The sequence below is a fragment of the Anabrus simplex genome, chromosome 11 (genome assembly GCF_040414725.1).
Source record: "Anabrus simplex isolate iqAnaSimp1 chromosome 11, ASM4041472v1, whole genome shotgun sequence".
Taxonomy (NCBI): domain Eukaryota; kingdom Metazoa; phylum Arthropoda; class Insecta; order Orthoptera; family Tettigoniidae; genus Anabrus; species Anabrus simplex.
This window is the reverse complement of record NC_090275.1, coordinates 1,110,401-1,137,044: the sequence shown is the minus strand read 5'-3', so window position 1 is coordinate 1,137,044 and position 26,644 is coordinate 1,110,401. Positions and strand designations below refer to the sequence as shown.

Here is a 26,644-nt window from a genome sequence, read left to right as displayed (position 1 = left end):
AACTTCACTTTTAAAAACCTGAAAAGGTACCGTAGTACTAAGACAAGCTCAAAGAATTTTGGCCTTATCCCGACAAAATAGCTCACCAGGTACACGGAAGAAATCCTCTCTAATGACAAATTTATCCTCGAATGTTTTAATGCACCATAATGAATTATTTGTAACTACGAAATCATCACACTTGATATTTATCGAGTGCATCGGCTTTAATATGAATTTCATCCAAGCACACAATACGAATGTCATACTAGTTTTAAAACCAAATTTCAATAAATATATCACTATACTAACGTTTCCTAATGAAACCAAACAAATAGAAAGAACTAAACTGATACTAAGCATAGCCTCATGTTTACATTTGAACAAACTGAACGCGGCGCCATTTTAGCTATTATCGATAGTCTTCGGATGGTCTTGTAGCAAGACCGACTACAATATATATATATATATATAAATTATCCGCGCACTTTTTAGTGATAGATATACACCCTAGTGCTGAAGCGGTCGACTTTGGTTATCTTCGAGATTCGTATTGGCAACCTTTGAAACACAAACTAAGAATCGCTTATCATCGCTGTGCGCCATCGGGCGTACACTTTAAGTACTCGTACTGTTGTTGTTTACACAGCAAAGCCAAACCATAGAATTCATGCTAGAAACAAGTTTCGCATCGAGAAATGTTATATAGTATTAAATATTGTGTTTGTGACACAGTTGTTTGCTTAAAATAATAAAGGTTTATAAAATTCATATCGATCGATCATATTATCGATTCAATTCAGATTTCATTTCCATTCAGTTGGCAGTATTGACGGAACCCTTCTTACTTCTCCAACGAGTACAAAAATCTATCACTAAAAAGTGCGCGGATAATATATTGTAGTCGGTCTTGCTTGTAGCAAATACAGTCTCTGCCGTAATATGCTCGTAGTTCAAACGATAGTCGAACGCACGTAATTGGGATCGATTGTTTATAACTCGGTCACTCGGTTCGGGCTCTGTGTCTGTGGGTCGGGCTAAGTCCGACTTATGGCAGTTTATTGCTTAATTTTTATTAAAGCTAGTGAAATTTTTAGTGTATTGATGATATAGTTTTATAGTATGCTCTTTATAGGTGTTTTATCCGTAGAATGGGAAAAAAGAACCATGGTAAAGTTTGCGGAAGAGGGAAACTACCAGTTAAAGACAGTAATTTGCAAAATAGCACCCCTCGTAAATTGTCTCGCCAGAAAAGAAATGAAGTGAATCAGATCGTCGAGAAACTTTTAAAAGGTGAAATTGAATTGGTTGAATGCATTGCATTGTCGGCTATTTAGATTAGATGGGTTTTCTGTGATATTTTTATTTTTAGGCCATGTGCGTGAAAGATTTGTAGTTTTGCATTTTGTTATAGTGTACTGTTTTGGTTGAGTAAACAAGATGCACTATGAAATGAAAATATGATTAATAATTAGAAGAATCTTCTACCTGTTTCAATAACAAGAAAAATCAATAAATCAGTGCTCCACTGATGATTTCTTTTTTCACCTCTTGTCAAAATCCTGTAACAATGGAACATCAGAAATTTGTCCTTAGTTATCACATTTGCTATTTAGTTTACTGGGATTGAGGGTTTTACTTTTAAAAGTGTTAGTTTAAACTTCATAATGTTGTGAGAACTGTCAGTTACATTGTTTTGTAACAATATGAAGTCATCGAGAAGCTTAATTGGATAATCATTTTTTATTTTCCTACAGCCAGTACAAACATTGTGTCTTCTCCCAATGTAAGTAAAGAATGGGAGACATATCTGGAGATCCAGAAACTGCTAGAGAAAGTCATCCAAGCAGAATCCGGTAAGCATTTACTTTACTTTAAATACATGCTAAGCCTACATCATGAAATAAACTAAGTGGAAGTTTGTTTATTGACAGAACTGATAACATGGGTATGACTTCAGAACTTTCCCCATTTCATGTACGGCTTTATGTAGCACTGCTGAGATACAACACTATTGCATTTAAGTCTTGTTTCATTTAACACTGGTTAGTAAATTTGTTGATGTGTGGTTAAATTTCTTCTCTGCACCACAAATCTTGAAATGAAAAGCCTGTGTGAAGAGGAGCCACTTGCCAAATAAGTAATGCATATGTGTCTTATGCGGGAAGCCATCTGATCATTATTACGTGATACAATCAATCAGTCAATACTGATCTGCATTTAGGGAAGTCGCCCAGGTGGCAGATTCCCTATCTGTTGTTTTCGTAGCCTTTTCCTAAATAATTTCCAAGAAATTGGAAATTTATATCACAACTCCCTTGGTAAGTTATTCCAATCCCTAACTCCCCTTCCTATAAATGAATATTTGCCCCCGTCTGTCCTCTTGAATTCCAACTTTATCTTCATATTGTGATCTTTCCTACTTTTATAAATGCCACTCAAACTTATTCGTCTACTAATGTCATCCCACGCCATCTCTCCGCTGACAGCTCGGCACATACCACTTATCTCACTTAGTTTACAAAAGGTATACATTTATTGTTCAACCTATTCAATACAAGGTTGAACAATAAATGTAGGCCTACACCTTTTGTAAACTAAGTGAGATTGCTGTTTCCAATACAGACCAAAAATGAGAGTGATGACTTGTAATATACCACTTAGTCGAGCAGTTCTTCTTCTTTCTCCCAATTCTTCCCAGCCCAAACTTCGCAACATTTTTGTAACCCTACCCTACTCTTTTGTCGGAAATCACCCAGAACAAATCGAGCTGCTTTTCTTTGGATTTTTTCCAGTTCTTGAATCAGGTAATCCTGGTGAGGGTCCCATACACTGGAACCATACTCCAGTTGGGGGTCTTACCAGAGACTTACATGCCCTCTCCTTTACATCCTTACTACAACGCCTAAACACCCTCATAACCATGTGCAGAGATCTGTACCCTTTATTCACAATCCCATTTATGTGATTACCACTATCAAGATCTTTTCTTATATTAACACCTAAATACTTACAATGATCCCCAAAAGTAACTTTCACCCCATCAACGCAGTAATTAAAACTGAGAGGACTTTACCTCTTTGTGAAACAACCTGACTTTTAACCCTGTTTATCGACATACCATTGCCTACTGTCCATCTCACAACATTATCGAGGTCACGTTACAGTTGCTCACAATCTTGTAAATTATTTATTACTCTCTAGAGAATAACATCATCCGCAAAAAGCCTTACCTCTGATTCCACTTCTTTACTCATATCATTTATATATATAAGAAAAAATAAAGGTCCAATAATACAGCCTTGAGGAATTTCCCTCTTAATTATTACAGGGTCAGATAAAGCTTCACCTACTCTAATTCTCTTGAGATCTTTTTCTAGAAATATAGCAACCCATTCACTCACTCTTTTGTCTAGTCCAATTGCACTCATTTTTGCCAGTAGTCTCCCATGATCCACCCTATCAAATGCTTTAGACAGGTCAATCGCGATACAGTCCATTTGACTTCCTGAATCCAAGATATCTGCTATATTTTGCTGGAATCCTACAAGTAGAGCTTCAGTGGAATAACCTTTTCTAAAACCGAACTGCCTTCTATCGAACCAGTTATTAATTTCACAAACATGTCTAATATAATCAGAAAGCTTACATACAATGCATGTCAAACTGACTGGCTTGTAATTTTCAGCTTTATGTCAATCACCCTTTCCTTTATACACAGGGGCTACTATAGCAACTCTCCATTCATCTGGTATAGCTCCTCCGACCAAACAATAATCAAATAAGTACTTCAGATATGGTACTATATCCCAACCCATTGTCTTTAGTATATCCCCAGAAATCTTATCAATTCCACCTGCTTTTCTAGTTTTCAACTTTTGTATCTTATTGTAGCCTAAATGTCATTGTTATCATAGGTAAATTTTAATACTTCTTTGGCCTTAGTCTCCTCCTCTATCTCGACATTATCCTTGAAACCAACAATCTTTACATACTGCTGACTGAATACTTTTGCCTTTTGAAGATCCTCACATATACACTCCCCTTGTTCATTAATTATTTCTGGAATGTCCTTCTTGGAACCTGTTTCTGCCTTAAAATACCTAAACACACCCTTCCATTTTTCACTAAAATTTGTATGACTGCCAATTATGCTTGCCATCATGTTATCCTTAGCTGCCTTCTTTGCTAGATTCAATTTTCTAGTAAGTTCCTTCAATTTCTCCTTACTTCCTCAGCCATTTCTAACTCTATTTCTTTCCAGTCTGCACCTCCTTCTTAGTCTCTTTATTTCTCTATTATAATAAGGTGGGTCTTTACCATTCCTTACCACCCTTAAAGGTACAAATCTGTTTTCACATTCCTCAACAATTTCTTTAAACCCATCCCAGAGTCTGTTTACATATTTATTTACAGTTTTCCACCGATCATAGTTACTTTTTAGAAACTGCCTCATGCCTGCTTTATCAGCCATATGGTACTGCCTAATAGTCCTACTTTTAAGACCTTCCTTTCTATCACATTTATTTTTAACTGCGACAAAAACAGCTTCATGATCACTAATACCATATATTACTTCAGTTTCTCTATAGAGCTCATCTGGTTTTATCAGCATGACGTCCAGGATATTTTTCTCTCTGGTTGGTTCCATCACTTTCTGAATCAGCTGTCCTTCCCATATTAACTTATTTGCCATTTGTTGGTCATGCTTCCTGTCGTTCGCAGTTCCTTCCCAATTGACATCTCGTAATTTCAGATCTCCAGCTACAATCACATTTCTTTCCATGTCATTTCCTACATAGCTGATTATGTTATCAAATAATTCTGAATCCGTGTCAGTGCTACCTTTTCCCGGTCTATTATCTTTAGAGATGAGCCTTACACCTGGAATTTCATGTGTCTCATCTTTAACTTTTTCGTAGTTTACAAATTCAGCAGAATGAGTATTCCTCCTCCCACCATATGAACATTTAAACAAGAATAATAATTAACACAACCTTTCCAATACTTATCTTTCCTTACATTTAGGAAATACACATTACAACAGGCGTTGTAAGATGGGACATGTTTCGCTTAACAGTCGTATTTCCTAAATATAAGGAAAGATAAGTATTGGAAAGGTGGTGTTAATTATTATTCTTGTTTAAATGTTCATATTCTGATGTCCAATACGGTCTACAATGAGAGTTACCGGTATTACTTGTAATCCTCCCACCATTCCTATTCTATCTCTACGATACACACTCCAGTTCCATGAAAAACTTTGTGCATCCATTATATCATTTCTCAGGCATGATTCAACTCCTATTACAATATCTGGTAAATCTATTAAATTACTTAATTCTATTTCTTTCTTTACAATACTTCTACAGTTGAGCACTAACAATTTTATGTCATCTTTACTTGTTTTCCAGGTCCCTTATTGCCGCTCCCTAGGCCACCCCGTTTCCCTGAATGTACCTCCCTATTACCCTTCTAAACATATTTCCTAACTTAGGCCTATATGTACCATTGCGGTTTAAGTGAAGGCCGTCTGAGCGCAGATCCCTATCTCCTACCCACCCATTTTATGTATATTCAGTCCGTCAGCGATGCCACTGGTGTGATCCTCAACAGCTCTGCCATCAGCTGTCATAGATGGCCTAGGCATCACTGAAGAGGTGTACTAGAGAAATGAGGAGTGAGGCAGTTTCCCCGTTGCTTTCCTCACCGAGCCAGAGTTGCTATTACATATCAGTCTGCCAAGCCCACTGAAATGCATACACTAACCGACCCTATGAGCAACATTTTCACACCATTCATAGCATGGACTTTCTGCATAAGGATTGGCATTACTAGCATCGCTCATACCTCAGTCACTTTCATATTGTCAAAGCCAAGGATAAGACAGAGACAGATCTATGAAAGTAACAAAATTGCTCTGGCCTATACCAGAAGACATAGTGAACTGTAAATACTACGTCCTGCCAGCAAAGGCATACCCACCCATTAGGATCTAGAAATTTCACTCCCAGTTTCCCACATACCCACTTCATAGTCACATTTAAATCCCCAATCACCTTCCAGTCAGTATCCCTCCTACACAGTATTCCATTGATAACAATCTCTGAAATCTTAAACTTCACCCGTGCTGCATTTACCAGATCCCACACATCTCCAACTATGTTGGTACTTATATCAGCTTGCGTTACGTTGTTGGTACCAACGTGAAACACTACCGCCCTCTCCTTTCCCTCTTCTACTTTCCTCAACATCTGCCTCCTGGATAGCAGTCTACCCTGGTTCCCTTTCCTCCACACACTTTCCCCACGTGTCTAACAATGTAATCCCCCATGACCAGAGCCTCAACCCTACCCACCTCATTTGATCCCCTCTCCTCCTGGTCAGCCCTATCTTCTCTCACTGCTGCAGAAGCTACTTCCTGCTCCCTTTTCTCCTTCGCATGACCCTGTTCCACCTGTCTTTTCCTATCCTCTACTCTACATTTCCCTTTCCTACCTTTTCCCTTCCTCCTACTTCCACACATCTCAGCAACAGTTCCCTGTCCCTCATCTTCCCTCTGTTGTTCTACCTGGAGTGACTCGTACCGATTTCGCGCAGACACCTGTCCTGAATTCTGATCCTGAATAGAGCCCTTAGCCTGCAGTGTCAAGAGATAGAGACGTCGTTGAACAAGTTTTGTACGGAATGATAACAATGAGTGATGAGAAGAACTGCTCTTGTTAGATTACTTCTTAACGTGTTTTAATTCCTTTGTGTATTGTACGCTCTTCATTAATAATAGTAATAATAATAATAATAATAATTAACAAATTCATTCAGGATATTATAGCCATTAAAGTTTAAATGTTAAATTCATAATATCAGCCTGAATACTACAATAATTTCTTAGCGCAACAAATATCTTCTCCAATAGCATGATTTTTTATCTCTTGGTATATTTTCTTGATAGAACTTTAAAATAGCAAAATCTTGTGGTTGTGGTAAAGTCCTATGATGGAGCCCCCAGCATGTAACGCATTATTTGGAAAAATGAAATATATTAAAGTTGGCATAAAGTGCTTGTAGGGGAGTGGTATGGGTAAATCATTACCAAACTCTCACCTGTGGAGATACCACTGTTCGATGTTGATTTGTCGCTATGGACGTACTGGGTTCCTTGTCACTACTGGCAACTGACTGGGAGGAAAGTTGTGTGGGTACGTTATTTAATTGATTTGTTGCTATGCCAATGAGTAAAGTATTAGTTGCTCTGATAATCAATAATTTGTTTAGATGTGGCTGTGTGCAAAGGTTGCTGCATAAAAATAACTGATTTCAATGATTTTAAAAATTTGAAAGTTTAAATGTGTGCTTAAGTATTAGGTGAGGGAACAAATAGTGCTCTCATTGGAACAACAGTGCTGCTGACCTCTCCATTAAGGGGATGAAACATTTTGCACCATTGTATTTTTATACACATTACACTTTGTTTAGATGTGTGTATTCAATAATTTTTCAGCATTTGTTAGCCCTGGACCAATTCAGCATGTAATTAAGAAATTTTGGCTAGCCTTAGCCAAGTCATTAACAAATTATGGCTAGCCCTGGACCAATACTGTGAGTAATTAGATCTGAGAAGTGTCCATTGGTGTGGACAGGGGTTATGGTTAGGTCAAGGGAGTGACCATTGGTATGTACAGAGATTATGGTTAGGTCCAGGGAGTGTCCATTGGTGTGGACAGGTGTTATGGTTAGGTCCCTAGAGTGTCCATTGGTGTGGACAGGGGTTATGGTGAGGTCCATAGTGTCCATTGGTGTGGGCAGTGGTTATGGTTAGATCTGGGAGTGACCGGTGGTGTGGACAGAGATGATGGTTAGGTCCGGGGAGTGACCATTGGTGTGGACAGGGGTTATGGTTAGGTCTGGGGGTGTCCATTGTTGTGGACAGAGATGATGGTTAGGTCCGGGGAGTGACCATTGGTGTGGACAGGGGTTATGGTTAGATCTGGGGAGTGACCAATGGTGTGGACAGGGGTTATGGTTAGGTCTGGGGAGTAACAATTGATGTGGACAGGGGTTATGGTTAGGTCTGGGGAGTGTCCAATGGTGTGGACAGGGGTTATGGTTAGATCTGGGGAGTGACCAATGGTGTGGAGAGAGATGATGGTTAGGTCCAGGGAGTGGCCATTGGTGTGGGTAAGGGTTATGGTTAGGTCCAGGGAGTGAGCGTTGGTGTAGACAGGGGTTATGGTTAGGTCTGGGGAGTGTCCATTGGTGTGGACAGGGGTTGTGGTTAGGGCTGGGGAGTGTCCATTGGTGTGGACAGGGGTTATGGTTAGGTCTGGGGGTGTCCATTGGTGTGGACAGAGATGATGGTTAGGTCCAGGGAGTGATCGATGGTGTGGACAGAGATGATGGTTAGGTCCGGGGAGTGACCAGTGGTGTAGACAGGGGTTATGGTTAGCTCTGGGGAGTGTCGATTGGTGTGGACAGGGGTTATGGTTAGGTCTGGGGAGTAACCATTGGTGTGGACAGAGGTTATGGTTAGATCTGGGGAGTGACCAATGGTGTGGACAGAGATGATGGTTAGGTCTGGGGAGTGACCATTGGTGTGGACGGGTTATGGTTAGGTCTGGGGAGTAACCATTGGTGTGGACAGAGATGATGGTTAGGTCTGGGGAGTGACGATTGGTGTGGACGGGTTATGGTTAGGTCTGGGGAGTAACCATTGGTGTGGACAGAGGTTATGGTTAGGTCTGGGGAGTGTCCATTGGTGTGGACAGGGGTTATAGTTGGGTCTGGGGAGTGTCCATTGGTGTGGACAGGGGTTGTGGTTAGGTCTGGGGAGTGTCCATTGGTGTGGACAGAGGTTGTGGTTAGATCTGGGGAGTGTCGATTGGTGTGGACAGGGGTTATGGTTAGGTCTGGGGAGTAACCATTGGTGTGGACAGAGGTTATGGTTAGATCTGGGGAGTGACCAATGGTGTGGACAGAGATGATGGTTAGGTCTGGGGAGTGACCATTGGTGTGGACGGGTTATGGTTAGGTCTGGGGAGTAACTATTGGTGTGGACAGAGGTTATGGTTAGGTACAGGGAGTGTCCATTGGTGTGGACAGAGGTTATGGTTAGGTACAGGGAGTGTCCATTGGTGTGGACAGGGGTTATGGTTAGGTCCGGGGAATGTCCATTGGTGTGGACAGGGGTTATGGTTGGGTCCGGGGAATGTCCATTGGTGTGGACAGGGGTTATGGTTAGGTACAGGGAGTGTCCATTGGTGTGGACAGGGGTTATGGTTAGGTCCGGGGAGTGTCCATTGGTGTGGACAGGGGTTATGGTTAGGTACAGGGAGTGTCCATTGGTGTGGACAGGGGTTATGGTTAGGTCCGGGGAGTGTCCATTGGTGTGGACAGGGGTTATGGTTAGGTCCGGGGAATGTCCATTGGTGTGGACAGGGGTTATGGTTAGGTCCAGGGAGTGTCCATTGGTGTGGACAGGGGTTATGGTTAGGTACAGGGAGTGTCCATTGGTGTGGACAGGGGTTATGGTTAGGTCCAGGGAGTGTCCAATGGTGTGGACAGTGGTTATGGTTAGGTCCAGGGAGTGTCCATTGGTGTGGACAGGGGTTATGGTTAGGTACAGGGAGTGACTACTGGTGTGGACAGGGGTTATGGTTAGGTCCGGGGAGTGTCCACTGGTTTGGACAGGGGTTATGGTTAGGTCCAGGGAGTGAGCATGACTGAGGACAGGGGTTATGGTTAGGTACAGGGAGTGACCATTGGTGTGGACAGGGGTTATGGTTAGGTACAGGGAGTGACCACTGGTGTGGACAGGGGTTATGGTTAGGTCCGGGGAGTGTCCATTGGTTATTATTATTAAGCGTATGGAATTTACAGAATGGACAAGTATATAATTATACAAAAGAAAAACCTGCAAAGAATACAAGGTAAGTAGGGAACAATTACACATGAATATCTAAATTGTTTATCCACTGCACTAGGGATATTGAGACATCAGCAAAGTCTTTTCGGTCTCCACCATAAGCACGCAGAGGGCATTCGTCCATTATATGATGCATGGTCTGGACTAAAGCACCACAATCACACGCTGGAGAGTCCCTGAAGCCCCACTGGTGAAGAGAGAATGCAGATCTTCCACAATTTGTGCGGAACCTGTTTAGTGATGCCCACGTTCTTCTTGGCAAGCTGAAACCAGCTGGGGCGTGGTTTGGATTAAAGAGGCTTGGCCACTCCGGAGCTGTACGAATCCATTGCTCTTTCCATTCCTCTTTTAAATTGAAACCAGCATCCATTAGATTCTTAGCTGTTTTCATCAGTGGCTTACGGGATTTCAGCCTTTGTCTCCAGAGATCTGCAACATCTCTATGGATAGGTAGAGTTGGATTGGACATGATCTTATTATATTCTTGAGCAAGGGCTCTTGAACGTCGCAGGCTTGGTGGAGCAATGTGGGACAGGACTGGCAGCCAGTGCGTTGCAGTAGGCTTCAGAGTACCAGAGATGATACGCATGCTGGTGTTAAGTTGTACATCGACTTTCTTCACGTGGCAAATGTTAAGCCATACTGAAGAGTAGTATTCAGCTGCAGAATACACGAGGCCAAGCGCAGTACGTCGTAATGTGTCCGCTGAAGCACCCCATGAAGTTCCACACAATTTAAACAGAATATTATTACGTGATCTCAACTTAGATCCGAGGTTTTCAAGATGCTTTCTATAAGATAGGGTTCGGTCAAGCGTTACCCCGAGGTACTTTGGTGTGGACAGTGGTTATGGTTAGGTCCGGGGAGTGTCCACTGGTGTGGACAGGGGTTATGGTTAGGTCCAGGGAGTGTCCACTGGTGTGGACAGGGGTTATGGTTAGGTCCAGGGAGTGACCATGGCTGAGGACAGGGGTTATGGTTAGGTTCTGCGGAGTGACCATTGGTGTGGACAGGTGTTATGGTTAGGTCTGCGGAGTGTCCATTGGTGTGGACAGGGGTTATGGTTAGGTCCAGGGAGTAACCATGGCTGTAGACAGGGGTTATGGTTAGGTTCTGCGGAGTGACCATTGGTATGGACAGGGGTTAAGGTTAAGTCCAGGGAGTGACCATTTATTGTGAGCAGGGGTTATGGTTAGGTCCAGGGAGTGACCATTGGTGTGGCAGTGGTAGCCCTGGACCATTAGCACCATAGTTAACAAATTATGGTTATGTCCAAGAAATGACCCTTGATGTATGGGGTCGACAAAGGTAAGAATAGTTTTAAAAAGGGACAGCAGCACATTCTGTATTCAGTAGTGCTCAAAATTGGAATTACTAACCATTAGTTTAGTATCTCATGCCCGAAAAATTTTAACACACATTATTTACAGAAGAATGAAAAGACAGGTTGAAGCTGAGTTGGGAGAAGATCAATTTGGCATCAGAAGAAATGTAGGAACACGTGAAGCAGTCCTGACTTTACGTCTGATCTTGGAGGTTCACAAGTAAGTATTTTTTATTTTCCACATTGTCGGTACACTAAATTGCTTAAGGCAACTTATTGGTTAAAAGTGGTACATGTTTCGTATATTCAACATCTTCAGCCACATAACACTGTTTAGATGAAACATTCATATATTGATAAAGTATCTTTGTTTTAGAGGAAGTGTCCTTAAAATTAACATATGTTTCATATAAACAGTGTTATGTGGCTGAAGATGTTGATAATATACGAAACATGTACCACTTTTAACCATTAAGTTGCCTTAAGCAATTTAGTGTATCAACAAGATGGAAAATAAAAAATACTTAGTTGTGAATCTGTTTAAGTGCGAGACGGACCATGAAACTGATTTTATGTAATGATCTTATCAGGATCGAATTAAGAAGGATAAGCCCATGTACATGGCATTCGTAGACTTCGAAAAGCATTCGATAATGTTGATTGGACCAAGCTATTTAAGATTCTGAAGTTGATTGGGATCAGATACCGAGAACAAAGAATTATCTACAATCTGCATAAAAATCCGTCTGCAGTGATAAGAATCGAGGGCATTGAAATTGAAGCAACAATCCAGAAAGGAGTGAGGCAAGATTGCAGTCTGTCCCCTCCTCCTTTTCATTGTTTACATAGAACAGGCAGGAAAGGAAATCAGAGAGGAATTTGGAAAGGGAATCACAATCCAAGGAGAGGAAATCAAAATCTTGAGATTTGCCGGTGATATTGTTATTTTATCTGAGACTGCAGAAGATCTCGAAGGTGCTGAATGGTATCGACGAAGTCTTTGGTAAGGAGTACAAGATAAAAATAAATAAGTCCAAAACAAAAGTAATGGATTGCAGTCAAACAAAGGTAGGTGATGCAGGTAATATTAGATTAGGTTTGCTCACTTCAAACATTGATATGGGAATTAGAAAGATGTTTCTGAAGACTTTCATCTGGAGCGTGGCATTGTATGCAAGTGAAAGATGGACGATGACTAGCTCAGAAAGAAAGAGAATAGAAGCTTTTAGAATGTGGTGTTACAGAAGAATGCTGAAGGTGAGAGGGATAGATCGAATCACAAATGAAGAGATGCTGAATCGAATTGGTTAGAGGAGATCGATTTGACTAAATTTGATGAAGAAGAGACAGTCACAGGGTAACAAGGTACACCATCTATCAACACAACTCCAACATTGTTATTCTTTCTCTGTACAATTTCTAATCATCTGTGTTTATATTAATATTCATTGAATGTACCATTTATTAACACAATTTCAATAGCTATTTCAGGTTACTCTTTCTAATTTTGTATACTGCATGTATCACAAATTATGAAACTGTTTCAATAAACAATACCCTCTCCCTGATCTATGGTTTTCGAGATTAAGGGCGACGGGTATCTTTGACTTGACTTGTAACAAGGTACAGTTGGGATGGCCAGTATAGAAACACTGATTGACTATGTAATCACGAAAAAAGATGGTGGCAGGTACATCACAGATGTAAAGGTTATCCCTAGTGAAAGCATGGACAGTGACCACAGATTGCTGGTAGTAGACTTCAAACATAAGACTAATGAAACGCAGAAAATTATTATGAAAAAACCAAGGGTTAAGACTTGGAAGTTGCAAGAAGTCCAAATAAAGGAGGAATATAAACTAAGGATTCAACAGATTGTATGTATGTTTAGTCATCAGCCCGAAGGCTGGTTGGATTCTCAACAGTTCCGCCATGAGCTGTCATAGATGGCCTAGGCATCACTGAAGAGGCGTACTAGGGAAATGAGGAGTGAGGTAGTTTCCCGTTGCTTTCCTCACCGAGCCAGAAGTTGCTATTACATATCAGTCTGCCAAGCCCACTGAAATGGATGCACCAACCGACCCTGTGAGCAACAGTTTCACACCATTCATAGCAGGGACTGGCTGCGTAAGGAATGGCATTACTATCATCGCTCATACCTCAGTCACTTTCATTTTGTCAAAGCCAAGGATAAGACAGAGACAGATCAATGAAAGTAACAAAATTGCTCTAGCCCATACCAGAAGACTTAGTGCAGTGTAAACACTAGGTCCCGCCAGCAAAGGCATTTCAACAGATTAACCAACGTTAATGAAGAGTGAAAAGCTTTCAAAGACACCTTGTGGGAGAAGCCACAAACCTATGTGGAGTTAAAAGTTCCATCAAAAGAAGAAAAGGAGACACCATGGTGGAACGATAGAGTGAAAACAGCAGTGAAAGAAAGAAGGCACTGGACAAGGAAAAACAGGGACAAGAATGCAATGAACGAGAAATACAAAGACTCCAAGGAGTATACAGAAACAAGAAACTTGCTGTAAAGAACATTGTAAGGGAAGAAAAAGAGAAGAAATGGAATGAGATTGCAGACAAACTGGAAGAGGACAGTAGAGTAAATATGAAATTGCTATACAGAGTAGTGAAAAACGAACAAAGGGATCAAGAGACCATAAAAGCAATAGAACGTGATGATGGAACTCTGGCACAAGAAGAGGGAGAAATTAAACAGGAACTCAAGATCTATTTCAAAAAGTTACTGAATGGAGATACAGAAAACAACGAATAGAGGAGAGCCAAGTCGAGGAACCACAACTGAACCACCAATTACATGGCTTGAGGTTGAAAATGTGCTCGAGCATGAAGAAAGGAAAGGCACTGGGCATAGACAAACTAAGTGCCATGAACCTGCTACGCTGGCGTAGCACGGGGAGAGGTGATACTCCCACGTGGCGCGTCCCAGGTGGCGGATAGGGGGCTCCTAACTGGATTGCCAGCGGACTTGAGGGAAATAAAATACCTCTCGCGGACCAAACACACAACCCCCTGTGGGTGGGGGACTCAGGCGAAGAATACACCCACGGTATCCCCTGCTTGTCGTAAGGGGCAACCAAAGGATGATTGTTTTGCAACCATGAAACTACTTGTGATTAGTACCACCATGCGGAGAATATCACGGGTCTCTTTTACTTGCGCGTAGTACCACTATATTAGGTACCGAATAGGTTTGTGATTAGTAGCACACAGGAGCACCATTCAGTCGGCTATTTCAGTACCTGTGATTAGTGCCACCATATGAGCGGAACCGTGGGATGATAGCTACCATGGTTCTGGCTTGCCTATGCTTAGTACCCACTATATGAGGAACACCACGGGATAGTACGAGTCCCTGTGGTTAGTACACTTAGGTGATGAACACCATAAGTTTGCATTGCCTGTCAATGGCGCCGCAGTGTGCAAAACAACCTAGGTCTGTAATACATGTGTGAATTTTATTACCTCTGAGTAGTACCATAATGTGTGGAATACCGTGAGTCTCCGCTACTTTTGATTAGTACCGCAGCATGACAAATACCATGGTTCTACATTCCTAGTGGTAAGTACCGTTATGAGGGGCTGATAACTTGGATTTTGGACCCTCTTTAACTTGCAAGCATCATCGATTCAATGTTATGGTATAGCAGCAGTCCCTTGGTCAGTAATCATATTGTTTTACGTCAGAATCTGTGAATGTAAAGCATTGAGGGTTGCATCCACTGATTGTTTTAAATTCATCTCCATTCATTCTTCGTCCTCACATTTTGAATTCTGGTCAGTGGAGAATTTTGGACTTTTACTTTGCCATTCCATTTCGTACCATTAGGGGCCGATGACCTTCATGTTAGGCCCCTTTAAACAGCAAGCATCTTCGTCATCAAACTAAGTGCAGATATGCTGAAAGTGGCAGAAATTCCAGGAATCCAGTGGCTTTACAGACTGCTCAGCAAGATATAGGAGGAAAATACTATTCTTGAGGACTGGAAGATGGGCATCATTGTACCTGTGTTCAAGAAAGGAAACCAAAAAAAATGTACTAATTATCATGGTATTACACTACTGTCTCATGTCCTGAAAATATTGGAAAAAATAATAGAGATCAGAATCAGAAATATTGTTGAACCAATTTTGGAAGAAGAGCAGCATGGTTTCAGACCAGGAAGGTCAACTACAGACCTTATATTTGCAATTAGGATGCTAATGGCAAAATACTGAGAGAAGAACAAGCCTTTATTTCTAATATTTTTGGACATTGAGGAAGCCTACGACAGTGTACCAAGGGAAAGAATTTGGCAATGCATGAAAGAACTTCAAGTGCGAGACAGTCTCATAGACAAAGTAAAAATGTTGTATAGTGGGAACAGAAGCTGTATTCAAGTAGGATGTGGTTTGAAACAAAGAGAGGAGTGCAGCAGGGCAGCTCATTGTCACCACTTCTATTTATTATTGTAATGGATGTAGTAATGAAATCTATTAAAAGGAAAGAACATGGAGATATCAAAGCCTTCACATTTGCAGATGATGTTGCAATCTGGAATGACTCAGAAGAGGAATTGGGAGAGAGAATGCAAAGCTGGAATGAGGAGTTTAAGAAATATAGTTTATACATCAGTAAGACCAAGACGGTGGTGGTGAAAGTGTATGGGGAAGGAGCAGAATCAAGTCATGTTATGGACAGTATTCCAGTTTTCAAATACTTGGGTAGTGTTCTATCAAATGACAACCTAGCAAAACATGAGGTGAACAATCGAATCAGTAAGGCAACACAATTTTACCACCAGGTAGGACACCTGCTGTGGGATGAGCAAATACCCATGAAAACAAAAATGACATTGTACAAGTCCTATTATACACCAATTCTTACATACAGTCTTGAAACCACAACACTGACCAATAGAGATAATTACAAACTTCAGCAGCTGAAATGAAATTCTTATGCACTATGATCCAGAAAACCAGGAAGACAAGATTAGGAATGAAAAAATTAGAGAAGAAGTAGGAATAGATGATTCTCTCCTCAATAAGATTCAGATATCAAGTCTGAAGTGGTTTGGTCACATGAAGAGGATGCCAGTAAACAGAACTGCAAGGAAGGAATTTGACAGAAAAGTAGAAGGAAGATGACCCGTGGGAAGGTCATGAAGGAAATGGATAGATTTAGTTACGAATGATGTACTGCTGAGAGTTCATGATTGGGACAAGTTGGTGGAAGAATGGTACAAGGACAGGATGAGATGGAGGAGGCTCATATTCCACACCTGGGGAACTGGAGATGGTTTAGGATGATGAAGAGATAGAATGATAGGACACATCTTAAGCCACCCAGGATTAGTTCAGTTGGTTTTTGAAGGAAGTGTAGGCGGTAAGAATGGTAGGGGTCGACCAACATATGAATATGACAAGCAGATTAGAGCAGATGTAGGATGCAATAGTTACGTAGAAATGAAAAGGTTAGCACAGGATAGGGTGGCATGGAGTGCTGCATCAAACCAGTCTATGGAGTGATGACTCAAACAACAACAATAACCTAATTCAATTTAGCACACACCATTATTCATTGCTCAGGCACGCTGTAGCATTTCCATTGGCCGAGAAATGACATCATTTCCACCAGTCAGATGAAATGCATTCTATTACCAACCTCCATACAATAAACACACAACTAAATGCAATCTGTAAGGAATCAATGCATAACAAATTATTTGTTTGTCATTAGCTGCATGTAACAAATGGCTATGTCAACGTCAGCTTTTTGCTGCTTATTTATTGTGTCAGAAGTATACATAAGTTTTAAAATAAATATGAGAAAAGAACATAAAAACAAAATATAAATTCTTCAGTGACGAAGAGCCACATTAAACTATGTAAGCGCAAAACCTTGCCGCTGTCGAACAGAGATCAGCATACGGAATGCTAGAGGTCCTAACCCCCTTTGCTTGATCACAATCCTTGGTTCTGTCACTAACTAGACCTAACTAATCCAGACCAAAGGTTTTGTCACTAGGTGGACCCAACCAGTCTAGACCAATGGCTTTGTCACTAGCGGGCATGATAAATTTATTCATCTTTTTGCCACTGTCCAACATACAATGCACTGCTATCACTATATGGAATGCTAGAGGCCTTAAAGTGGCTTTGCGGCCTTAACTTGGGGGCTTACGCCCAATCCGCTAGTTCCTAAGTTCAAAAGTTCATCTAACAATATACCATTAATTCTGAAGGTCAAGTGTTGACAGCCTTGTGGACCACACGATCATGTCCACCATGAGAAGTCATCAAGAAAGAAACAAATGCTGCAGGTAACTGAACTTTTGCCTTGGTTCCTATGTCGATTTAATGGTCGTAGTTAGCAGAGTTGGTGAAAATGCTGGGTTGTGCTTTTGGCTGTACGAACTGGCTGGAGAAAGGATTTATCGTGAAGGTATATCCCTAGGACCCAGTTCGAAGAAGGCAGTGGACTGCCATGGTTTAAAGAGAAGGGTGTTCTCCTGCTGATGCATTGCATTTGTGTGAAGTAAGTCCATGATAAGGGCCTACTAAATTTTTTTAAAGGTAATTTAATTTCCCACAATATAGTTGTCTGGAATGACCAGCATGTTACTTTATTTCATTAGGCATACTTTGAGTCGCATATGTGGGAAAAAGTAGGAAAGGTTGGGAAAAGAATCCTGGGATGTAATGCCGTTCCCACAGTTTTCTCTCACTGACAGCCTCTGAAAATAAGGAAGCCTCCCATTACTCGAAAACCATGCAGTCCAAAATAGAAGAAATATGCAGAAAAAGAGGAGAATACATCGTCGCCACCATGGCAAACTAGCGAAAGTGATGAACTAGGGAACCTGTAGTTCTGAAGTTTTGGTCTAGATTTTATTATTGATATAATGCCTATCCTCTGACAATGTCTTGCATCTGCAGCTTGTTCTGTATGGCTAGTACAGAAAACCAATTATTAAATATAAAAATTGATCAGACATGAGTATTCACAACTTCTTTCAGCTCTCCTAATTTTTTTGACAATTTGCACATTCATTAGTTTGCTAGAAGAGGGACGACATATTCTAATCTACCAGACACTGCAGTGACAGGTATGGAAGAGAATGATGCAATTTTTAACTCAACTGTTACACCGAACAAGCCTGCAATAGCAAGTTGCGGCCTGCCTCATTTGTAAAATCTTGGAATGAGACATTGCAGGGGTATGAAAACCATTACAAAAAGCTTGAGAAGCAAAATCGCAGACTTAAACACACATTCTAAATTTAAATATATTACCCTGCAAAACAAATGATATGCATAGCGTAAAGAAAAACCTGAGAAAAGTGTTCAATAATAATCAGATTTGTTTACTAATAATAATTTATTTACAGCTAATAGCCGTACCAGAAATCTAAAACTAATAAAGAAAATAAATGGTACACATAACTTATCCACCGTAGTATCTATATGTACATTTCCTGTATGTCTGGCGAGTCCTTTACTTTACAGTTAATCGGAGCAGAAGCGTGTCAGCGATACTTTCCTCTGGGCGCAAGAGATAGCGTGGTATCTATCACATGGATGGCAAAGTGGGTGGTCGTGTGTTGGGATTTATCCATTCTGTGGACATAAGAACTTAGTTGGGCCATACCTCAGTTCGCTTGATATTTAGTTCTTGGATGAGCCTCTTGTACTGCACTGTTGATGTCTCCCTTTTAAGTATGTACGTTAGACGAGATGGTGTGAACTTCGATATGCGTAGGATTTTCTATAGGAGAGTAGACTTAACTTTTTCTATTTCTCTAAGCTTATTTTGTGTCAGATGATCCCGAGTTATCTGGATGCCATATGTAACTATTGCGGTTATTTTTGTTCTGAATAGTTTCATTGCAGTTCGTACAGATAGGTTATATTCTGCATGGCTTTTATGGCGGATGTTGTTCTTTCCCTGATATGTCATGTGAAGATGTTGCCTTGTGTTTGTAGTCTTACTCTTAGGTAATTGAAAAAACCGAGCTCGATAGCTGCAGTCGCTTAAGTGCGGTCAGTATCCAGTAATCGGGAGATAGTGGGTTCGAACTCCACTGTCGGCAGCTCTGAAGATGGTTTTCCGTGGTTTCCCATTTTCACACCAGGCAAATGCTGGGGCTGTACCTTGACTAAGGCCACAGCCGATTCCTTCCCATTCCTAGGCCTTTCCTCTCCCATCGTCGCCATAAGACATATCTATGTCGGTGCGGCGTAAAGCAAAAAAAAAGAAAGAAAAAAGGTAATTGAAATGATTTACGAAAGGCAGCGGTTTACCTTCCATTAATATGTGATCATTTGTGGATAGCTTCCCAGTTTTACTGTCTTGGTGCAATTCATCGTCATCTCATTTTGCTGAGCCCATGTGACAAGTTGATCAACGGACGATTGTAGGGTTTCCTTTGATGGTGATGCCACAACCATATTATCTGCATAGATGTATGTCTTCACTCCCTCAAGGTGAATGGATTCTGTGACATCGGCTGTAGCAGTGCTGAACAGTAGCTGACCCAAGGGGTCTCCCTGAAGTACACCATTTGCTTGCTCTATTGGTTCTGATTCTGTCATCTATTTGCAGGCTATTCATGTGGAGGATGTTCTTTGTTTATTATTTCGTCAAATGTGACGATCAAAAACTCTCTCAAATTAAAATTTTCTTGTGGAAATATAAGCTATGAAGAGCTCTTAGAGTGAAATTATCCACTTTCTTCCCTCAAAACCCTTTGTAGGAAAGTTCAGAATCTTTCTCTTCAGCTTGGCATTCTGGAGGGTATCCTGGGCTGAGTAGCTCAGATGGTTGAGGCGCTAGCCTTCTGACCCTAACTTGGCAGGTTCAATCCCTGCTCAGTCCGGTGGTATTTGAAGGTGATCAAATACGTCAGTCTCGTGTTGGTAGATTTATTGGAATGTAAAATAACTCCTGTGGGAATAAATTCCAGCACCTTGGCATCTCTGAAAACCGTAACAGCAGTTAGTGGCATGTAAAGCAAGTAACATTATCATTATTATTATTATTATTATTATTATTATTATTATCATCATCATCATCATTATCCACCCAGAGACATTTAATAACAACGATAAAAAGGAGAAAAGCGTCAGTTTTCGGTCACATTCTCCGGCATAACAACTTCATAAAGAACTTGTTCGAAGGCAAGGTGATGGGAAAGAAAGGCAGAGGGAAACCACGGAAGATGATCATTGAAGAGGTAGTTGAGATGATGGGATGCCAAGGTTATGAAGAGATGAAAAGGATCGCAGAGAGAAGAGATCAATGGTTGCAGCGACAAGACGAAGCCTTTAGATGATGATGATCATCATTATAGAGTCGAGTCTGTGGCCAGAGTACATCAAGGAAGAACTACAGTATGTTGATCAAGCTTTACAATCCAAAAGCTGTACAGTACAAGAGATCAGGAAGGCACTCCATCCCAACTGACAATAAACGAGAACCTCCCAGGAAGAAAGGTATTGCTTTTTTGCCGTATATTCAGGACATTATGGATCGCATTGGAAGGCTCCTTAAGCGTTACAGTGTAACACTATTTTTCAGCCGACCCGACAGCTACGAAATATGTTACATTCTGCTAAAGATCCATGTGACCCTCTTAACATCTACTGGAGTCTATAGCTGCCTCTGTGGATCCGTGGTAGAGTGTCGGCCTCCGGATCCCAAGATAGTGGGTTCAAACCCGGCAGAGGTAGTCGGATTTTTGAAGGGCGGAAAAAAGTCAGTTCGACACTCCATGTCGTACTATGTCGGCATGTAAAAGATCTCTGGTGATACATTTGGTATTTACCCGACAAAATTAATTAAATCTCAGCCATAGACGCCCAAGAGAGATCCGGTTTACTCTGCCATCTAGCGGACCTAGAGTAAAATGGAACGTCGAAATTGATGAGCAGACAGCCAGATGCTATCAAATCGAAATGTCTGCACACGGTAGCTGAGGCCATACGATTATTATTATTATTATTATTATTATTATTATTATTATTATTATTATTATTATAGGATACTATGCAGATGTTTATATTGGCACAACTGGCTGAAGTGTCAAGACTCGCCTGGGACAATAGGACAAGTCAGCAGTAGCGGAGCATGCACTGCTTGATGGAAAGCATGAGATCTGTTACGAAGACACTGATATACTGGTCACTACATCCCACTTCCACGCCTGCCTCTACAGGGAAGCTATTGAAATACACAAACATCCAGATAACTTTAACAGAAAGGAGGAAGGACTGAAGCTCAGCAAGGCCTGGTATACCTCGTTATATAACTTACGGCTGAAGCCAACTAAGATCCGTGACATCACAGAGGAATGACTGCTCGGTGTGACCCAATCGGAGGTCGTGCGCTCAGAGATCGAATCAAACAACAGACTGCTCAGCGTGACTCGGTCGAAGGTTGGGCGCTTGGATATTCTATCAGAAGACAGACTGCACGGCTCGAACCAATCAGAGGCTGCCTCCCTAGCAACCATCGCAGTCACCAGCGGGATACAGGAGTACTTAGACGATGGCACATAAGATGACTACCGCAGCAGTAGTCAAAACGTCTGGCAGGAACAAGAGGACTGGACCACGGCAGGATAGCGCAGATTTTGATTATATTGACTCTGGTCGTGAAAGTCTTCATGCTTTGATAACACTCAGTCAATTTTCATTGATCTGTGCTGCTTCATTGATTGGATGATACCAGCTGTCATCCACTTCTTTTTCTTATGTGTGTACTTTAATGCTGTATTATTTGAGAGAAGTGTTTCCACTCAGTCTTTAAATTGCTTCTATAAGTCATTTGCACTTTCACAATTTTTGTTGATTTGTTTCTGTGTTCAAATTCTGAGAAATTCTTTGTTGTCCACCAGCTATCTGTATTCATTGTTTTTCGTGTCTGACTTTCTTGAGGTGGAATGTGACTGTGACCAGTGGAGAAATATCTGCACCTGGATATGAGAGAACTTCATTGACAGAGTTCCTGAAGCATGTGTTAATCAAAGTGAAGTCAGGTTGGTTTCTGGTTGAGTCAGGGACATCAGGTGATTTCTGTGTATACTTTGCTAGTGTGAACCAAGTGTTCATAATAACAATTTTCTTTTCAACACAGAATTCATAGAGCTATTGACCTTGATGGTTATATTTACCGTCTGAACCACCTCGTTGTTCTTCACCAGTTTTTGTATTAAAATCTACCATAATGATTGTAGGTAATTTCGTTACTATTCAGATCTTTAACGATGGTGTCAGGTTGCTCGACATTGTACTTCTTGTCTGATATTGGTGCGTCTACTTGTAAGATATTAGTTTTGAAAGCTGTAGCAACAGGGGTACAATGTTACTTAAATCTGTAGTCACAAAGATACTTCTCCATTTCTCTGATATCTGTCATTACTGTCACCCCCTGGCAGACCACTAGCACATTTATTCGTAATCTTTTCATTTCCTTGACTATATTATCAAGTTTGCCAGCTGGGAAAAGACTTCAGACATTCCATGTTCCTATTCGCAAAGTGGAATTCCCTATTTTGAATGGGATATTCTTAGCATCCCTTGCCTGGGACGAGGGCCTGGAAGGATTTTAGTGGTATTTCTTGTGCTAAGAGAGCTACCTGCCTGAGGTTGTTGACCCGTTAGGTGGCAGGGTTATTGACCATCGCTGAACACATGGCGTGGATATGCTGGCTGTACTGTAGCAGTACATTTGATTATGAGTTGGTGCCCCTGAAATAGCTAGGAGGGCCATTGTTGTGCCTGTGTGCCGCTCTGAAGAAGGTAAAGCATTAGAAGAACACCAAGTGACGAAAATCGAACATTTCTGATGTATTTATCTGTTTCAAGTTTTAACAGGGGAGCAAAAGCAGCTGAGGTGGCTTGAACCAGTTGCAATGTTGGCGGGGAGAGTTCAGCACGAAAATAGTTCAATTGTTGATGACCAGAAAGACAAACCACTGTCGGGATGACCATCAACCTTTGAAGGAGACAAAACAATGAGTCGATTCATGATGACCGTCCTCAGTCAGCCCGAAAATAAGGAAATGGAATGAAGTGCAACTGGGAAAAGTTCAGAAATGTTGGGAGTGGGTACAGTGTGATTTAAGTGAAGCATGTAACCATTTGTGTGTCTTGGCTTGCTCATAATCGGTTAGCTCATGAACAGCATTGAGTCCAGAATTGTTACAGATGACTAGAAATGGTGCCTTTGTGTGAACATCAAAAAATGTAAGAAATGCGTGAACCCTAAAGAAAAAGGCAAGTCTATGTCAAGGTCATGTTGAGCATACACCCTCTATTTTCCTGTTATTTCCCCTCCATTCTTATTGGAACGATATGCAAGGTTTTGTTGTGAAAATGACTGCCAAACTTGACTTGTTGACTTCTTTAACACCAGATAATAGATTTCCTCAGGCAGGGAATTTGAGAAATTGCAACGTTGTTGGTGGAAGTAATTGATTATGCAGTACATTATGTTACTGGTGTTTAGTTTGTATTGCCGTGTACCCCATTATCGCAGCAGCTCGGGCAGTAGAGCGTTGGCCTTTCGAGCGTAGATCCTGGCTCATTCTATGGTGGTATTTTGAAGGTGTTCAAATACGTCAGCCTCGTTTTGGCAGATTTGTTGGCACATTAAAGTAGTTAGCGCACAGTGAGCCATCTAGTGACAATAGGTAACAGACCAATGGTAAAGCATTCTTAAATTCAAACACTAATTTAGAGAAGTTTCACTCGTGAGCACACGAGATTTTCTTCTGAAGACGTGGAGCAAAGTTCTGAAACGTCAAAAGCCCATCATCGTGTCTACAATTGTGGACTGTGAAAGCAACAGTCTAAATAACATTATTTTTAATCATTTTTATAATAATGGAGCATCGTTGTTCCATTGGCAACACTAATGCACTTGCGTTGTTCCTGCGCTACTCACATGGAGACCTGGATCTTTCCAAGGCACTGAGTTAATAATTAGCCTACATAAAACTACTAATATTTAATGATTGTACTAACAAATTTAGAAAAGAACATCTTTAACATGTCATTTTTTAATTGAACCTTACAAATGCTGATATAGGTCAATGAACAATTGCACTTAAAACTTAGATTTTGAGTTTTATTATTATCATCCTGTAGGCTTCTTTCTTGCTAATCATCAGCTGAATATCTGGTGGGATTTCTCCTCAGCTGTCGAGTACCTTGGAGTCCAGTTTGATTCTTCACTCTCTCTTTCAGGAACCAGTACTGGGAACCTGCTACCAGTTTATAGGATGACTGTAGGGCTGGCATCACAAATACACTAAATGGTGACTGTGATGATTTACAGACTTGAATCAACGGGCGAGTTGGCCGTGTGGTTAGGGGCACGTGACTGTGAGCTTGCATCTGGGAGATACTGTGTTCGAATCCTACTGTCGGCAGCCCTGAAGATGGTTTTCCGTGGTTTCCCATTTTCACAGCAGGCAAATGTTGGGGCTGTACCTTCTTTAAGGCCATGGCCGCTTCCTTCCAACTCCTAGGCCTTTCCTATCCCATCGTCGCCATTAGACCTATCTGTGTCGGTGCGACGTAAAACAAATAGCAAAAAAAAAAAAAAGCTATAAAATGAGGAGGCCATTTGTTAGCTGTAAAATGAGGCGACCATTCATTAACAATAAATAGAAGCAATTTGTTGCCTATAAAATGAGGCAGCCATTCATTAACGACAAATAAAGCAGGCCATTAATTAGCTATAAAATGAGGAGGCCATTCATTAACAATAAATAGAGGATGCCATTCGTTAGCTATAAAATGAGGCCATTCATTAACAATAAATAGAGGATGCCATTCGTTAGCTATAAAATGAGGCCATCCATTAACAATAGAGGAGGCTATTCATTATAAAATGAGGCAGCCATTCATTAACGATAGAGGAAGCTATTCATTAGCTATAAAATGAGGTAGCCATCCATTAACAATAAATAGAGAAGGCCATTCGTTAGGTATAGAAAGAGGAGGCCATTCATTAACAATAAATAGAGGATGCCATTCATTAGCTATAAAATGAGGAGGCCATCCATTAACAATAAATAGAGGATGCCATTAGTTAGCTCTAAAATGAGGTGACCACCCATTAACAATAAATAGAGGATGCCATTCATTAGCTATAAAATGAGGTGGCCATCCATTAACAATAAATAGAGGGTGCCATTCGTTAGCTATAAAATGAGGAGGCCATCCATTAACAATAAATAGAGGATGTCATAAGTTATCTATAAAATGAGGAGGCCATCCATTAACAATAAATAGAGGATGCCATTCGTTAGCTATAAAATGGGGAGGCCATCCATTAACAATAAGTAGAGGAGGCCATTCGTTAGCTATAAAATGAGGCGGCCATTCATTAACAATAAATAGAGGATGCCATAAGTTAGCTATAAAATGAGGTGGCCATCCATTAACAATAAATAGGGGATGCCATTCGTTAGCTATTAAATGAGCCGGCCATTCATTAACAATAAATAGGGGATGCCATTCGTTAGCTATAAAATGAGGTGACCACCCATTAACAGTAAATAGAGGATGCCATTCGTTAGCTATAAAATGAGCCGGCCATTCATTAACAATAAATAGGGGATGCCATTCGTTAGCTCTAAAATGAGGTGACCACCCATTAACAATAAATAGAGGATGCCATTTGTTAGCTATAAAATGAGCCGGCCATTCATTAACAATAAATAGGGGATGCCATTCGTTAGCTATAAAATGAGGCGGCCATACATTAACAATAAATAGAGGATGCCATTCGTTAGCTATAAAATGGGGAGGCCATCCATTAACAATGAATAGAGGATGCCATTCGTTAGCTATAAAATGAGGCGGCCATACATTAACAGTAAATAGAGGGTGCCATTCGTTAGCTATAAAATGAGGCGGCCATACATTAACAGTAAATAGAGGGTGCCATTCGTTAGCTATAAAATGAGGCGGCCATACATTAACAGTAAATAGAGGATGCCATCCGTTAGCTATAAAATGAGGCGGCCATACATTAACCATAAATAGAGGATGCCATTCGTTAGCTATAAAATGGGGATGCCATTCATTAACAATAAATAGAGGGTGCCATTTGTTAGCTATAAAATGAGGCAGCCATTCATTAACAATGAATAGAGGATGCCATTCGTTAGCTATAAAATGAGGTGGCTATTCATTAACAATGAATAGAGGATGCCATTCGTTAGCTATAAAATGAGGCAGCCATTCATTAACAGTAAATAGAGGATGCCATTCATTAGCTATAAAATGAGGCAGCCATTCATTAACAATGAATAGAGGATGCCATTCGTTAGCTATAAAATGAGGTGGCCATCCATTAACGATAAATAGAGGAAGCTATTCGTTAGCTATAAAATGAG

General features: G+C 40.8%; 1 protein-coding gene across 1 annotated transcript in view; it reads left to right on the top strand.

Moving 5' to 3' along the window:
• Window positions 1-999: 999 nt before the first annotated feature.
• Setd3 (SET domain containing 3) overlaps window positions 1,000-26,644 on the top strand; it is a 275,592-nt gene continuing 249,947 nt past the window's right edge. Inside the window, exons 1-2 of the mRNA XM_067155272.2 lie at window positions 1,000-1,272; window positions 1,737-1,835. Coding sequence (XP_067011373.2) covers window positions 1,131-1,272; window positions 1,737-1,835 — 241 coding nt within the window. The 5' untranslated portion in view covers window positions 1,000-1,130. The remainder of the gene's footprint in view (window positions 1,273-1,736; window positions 1,836-26,644) is intronic.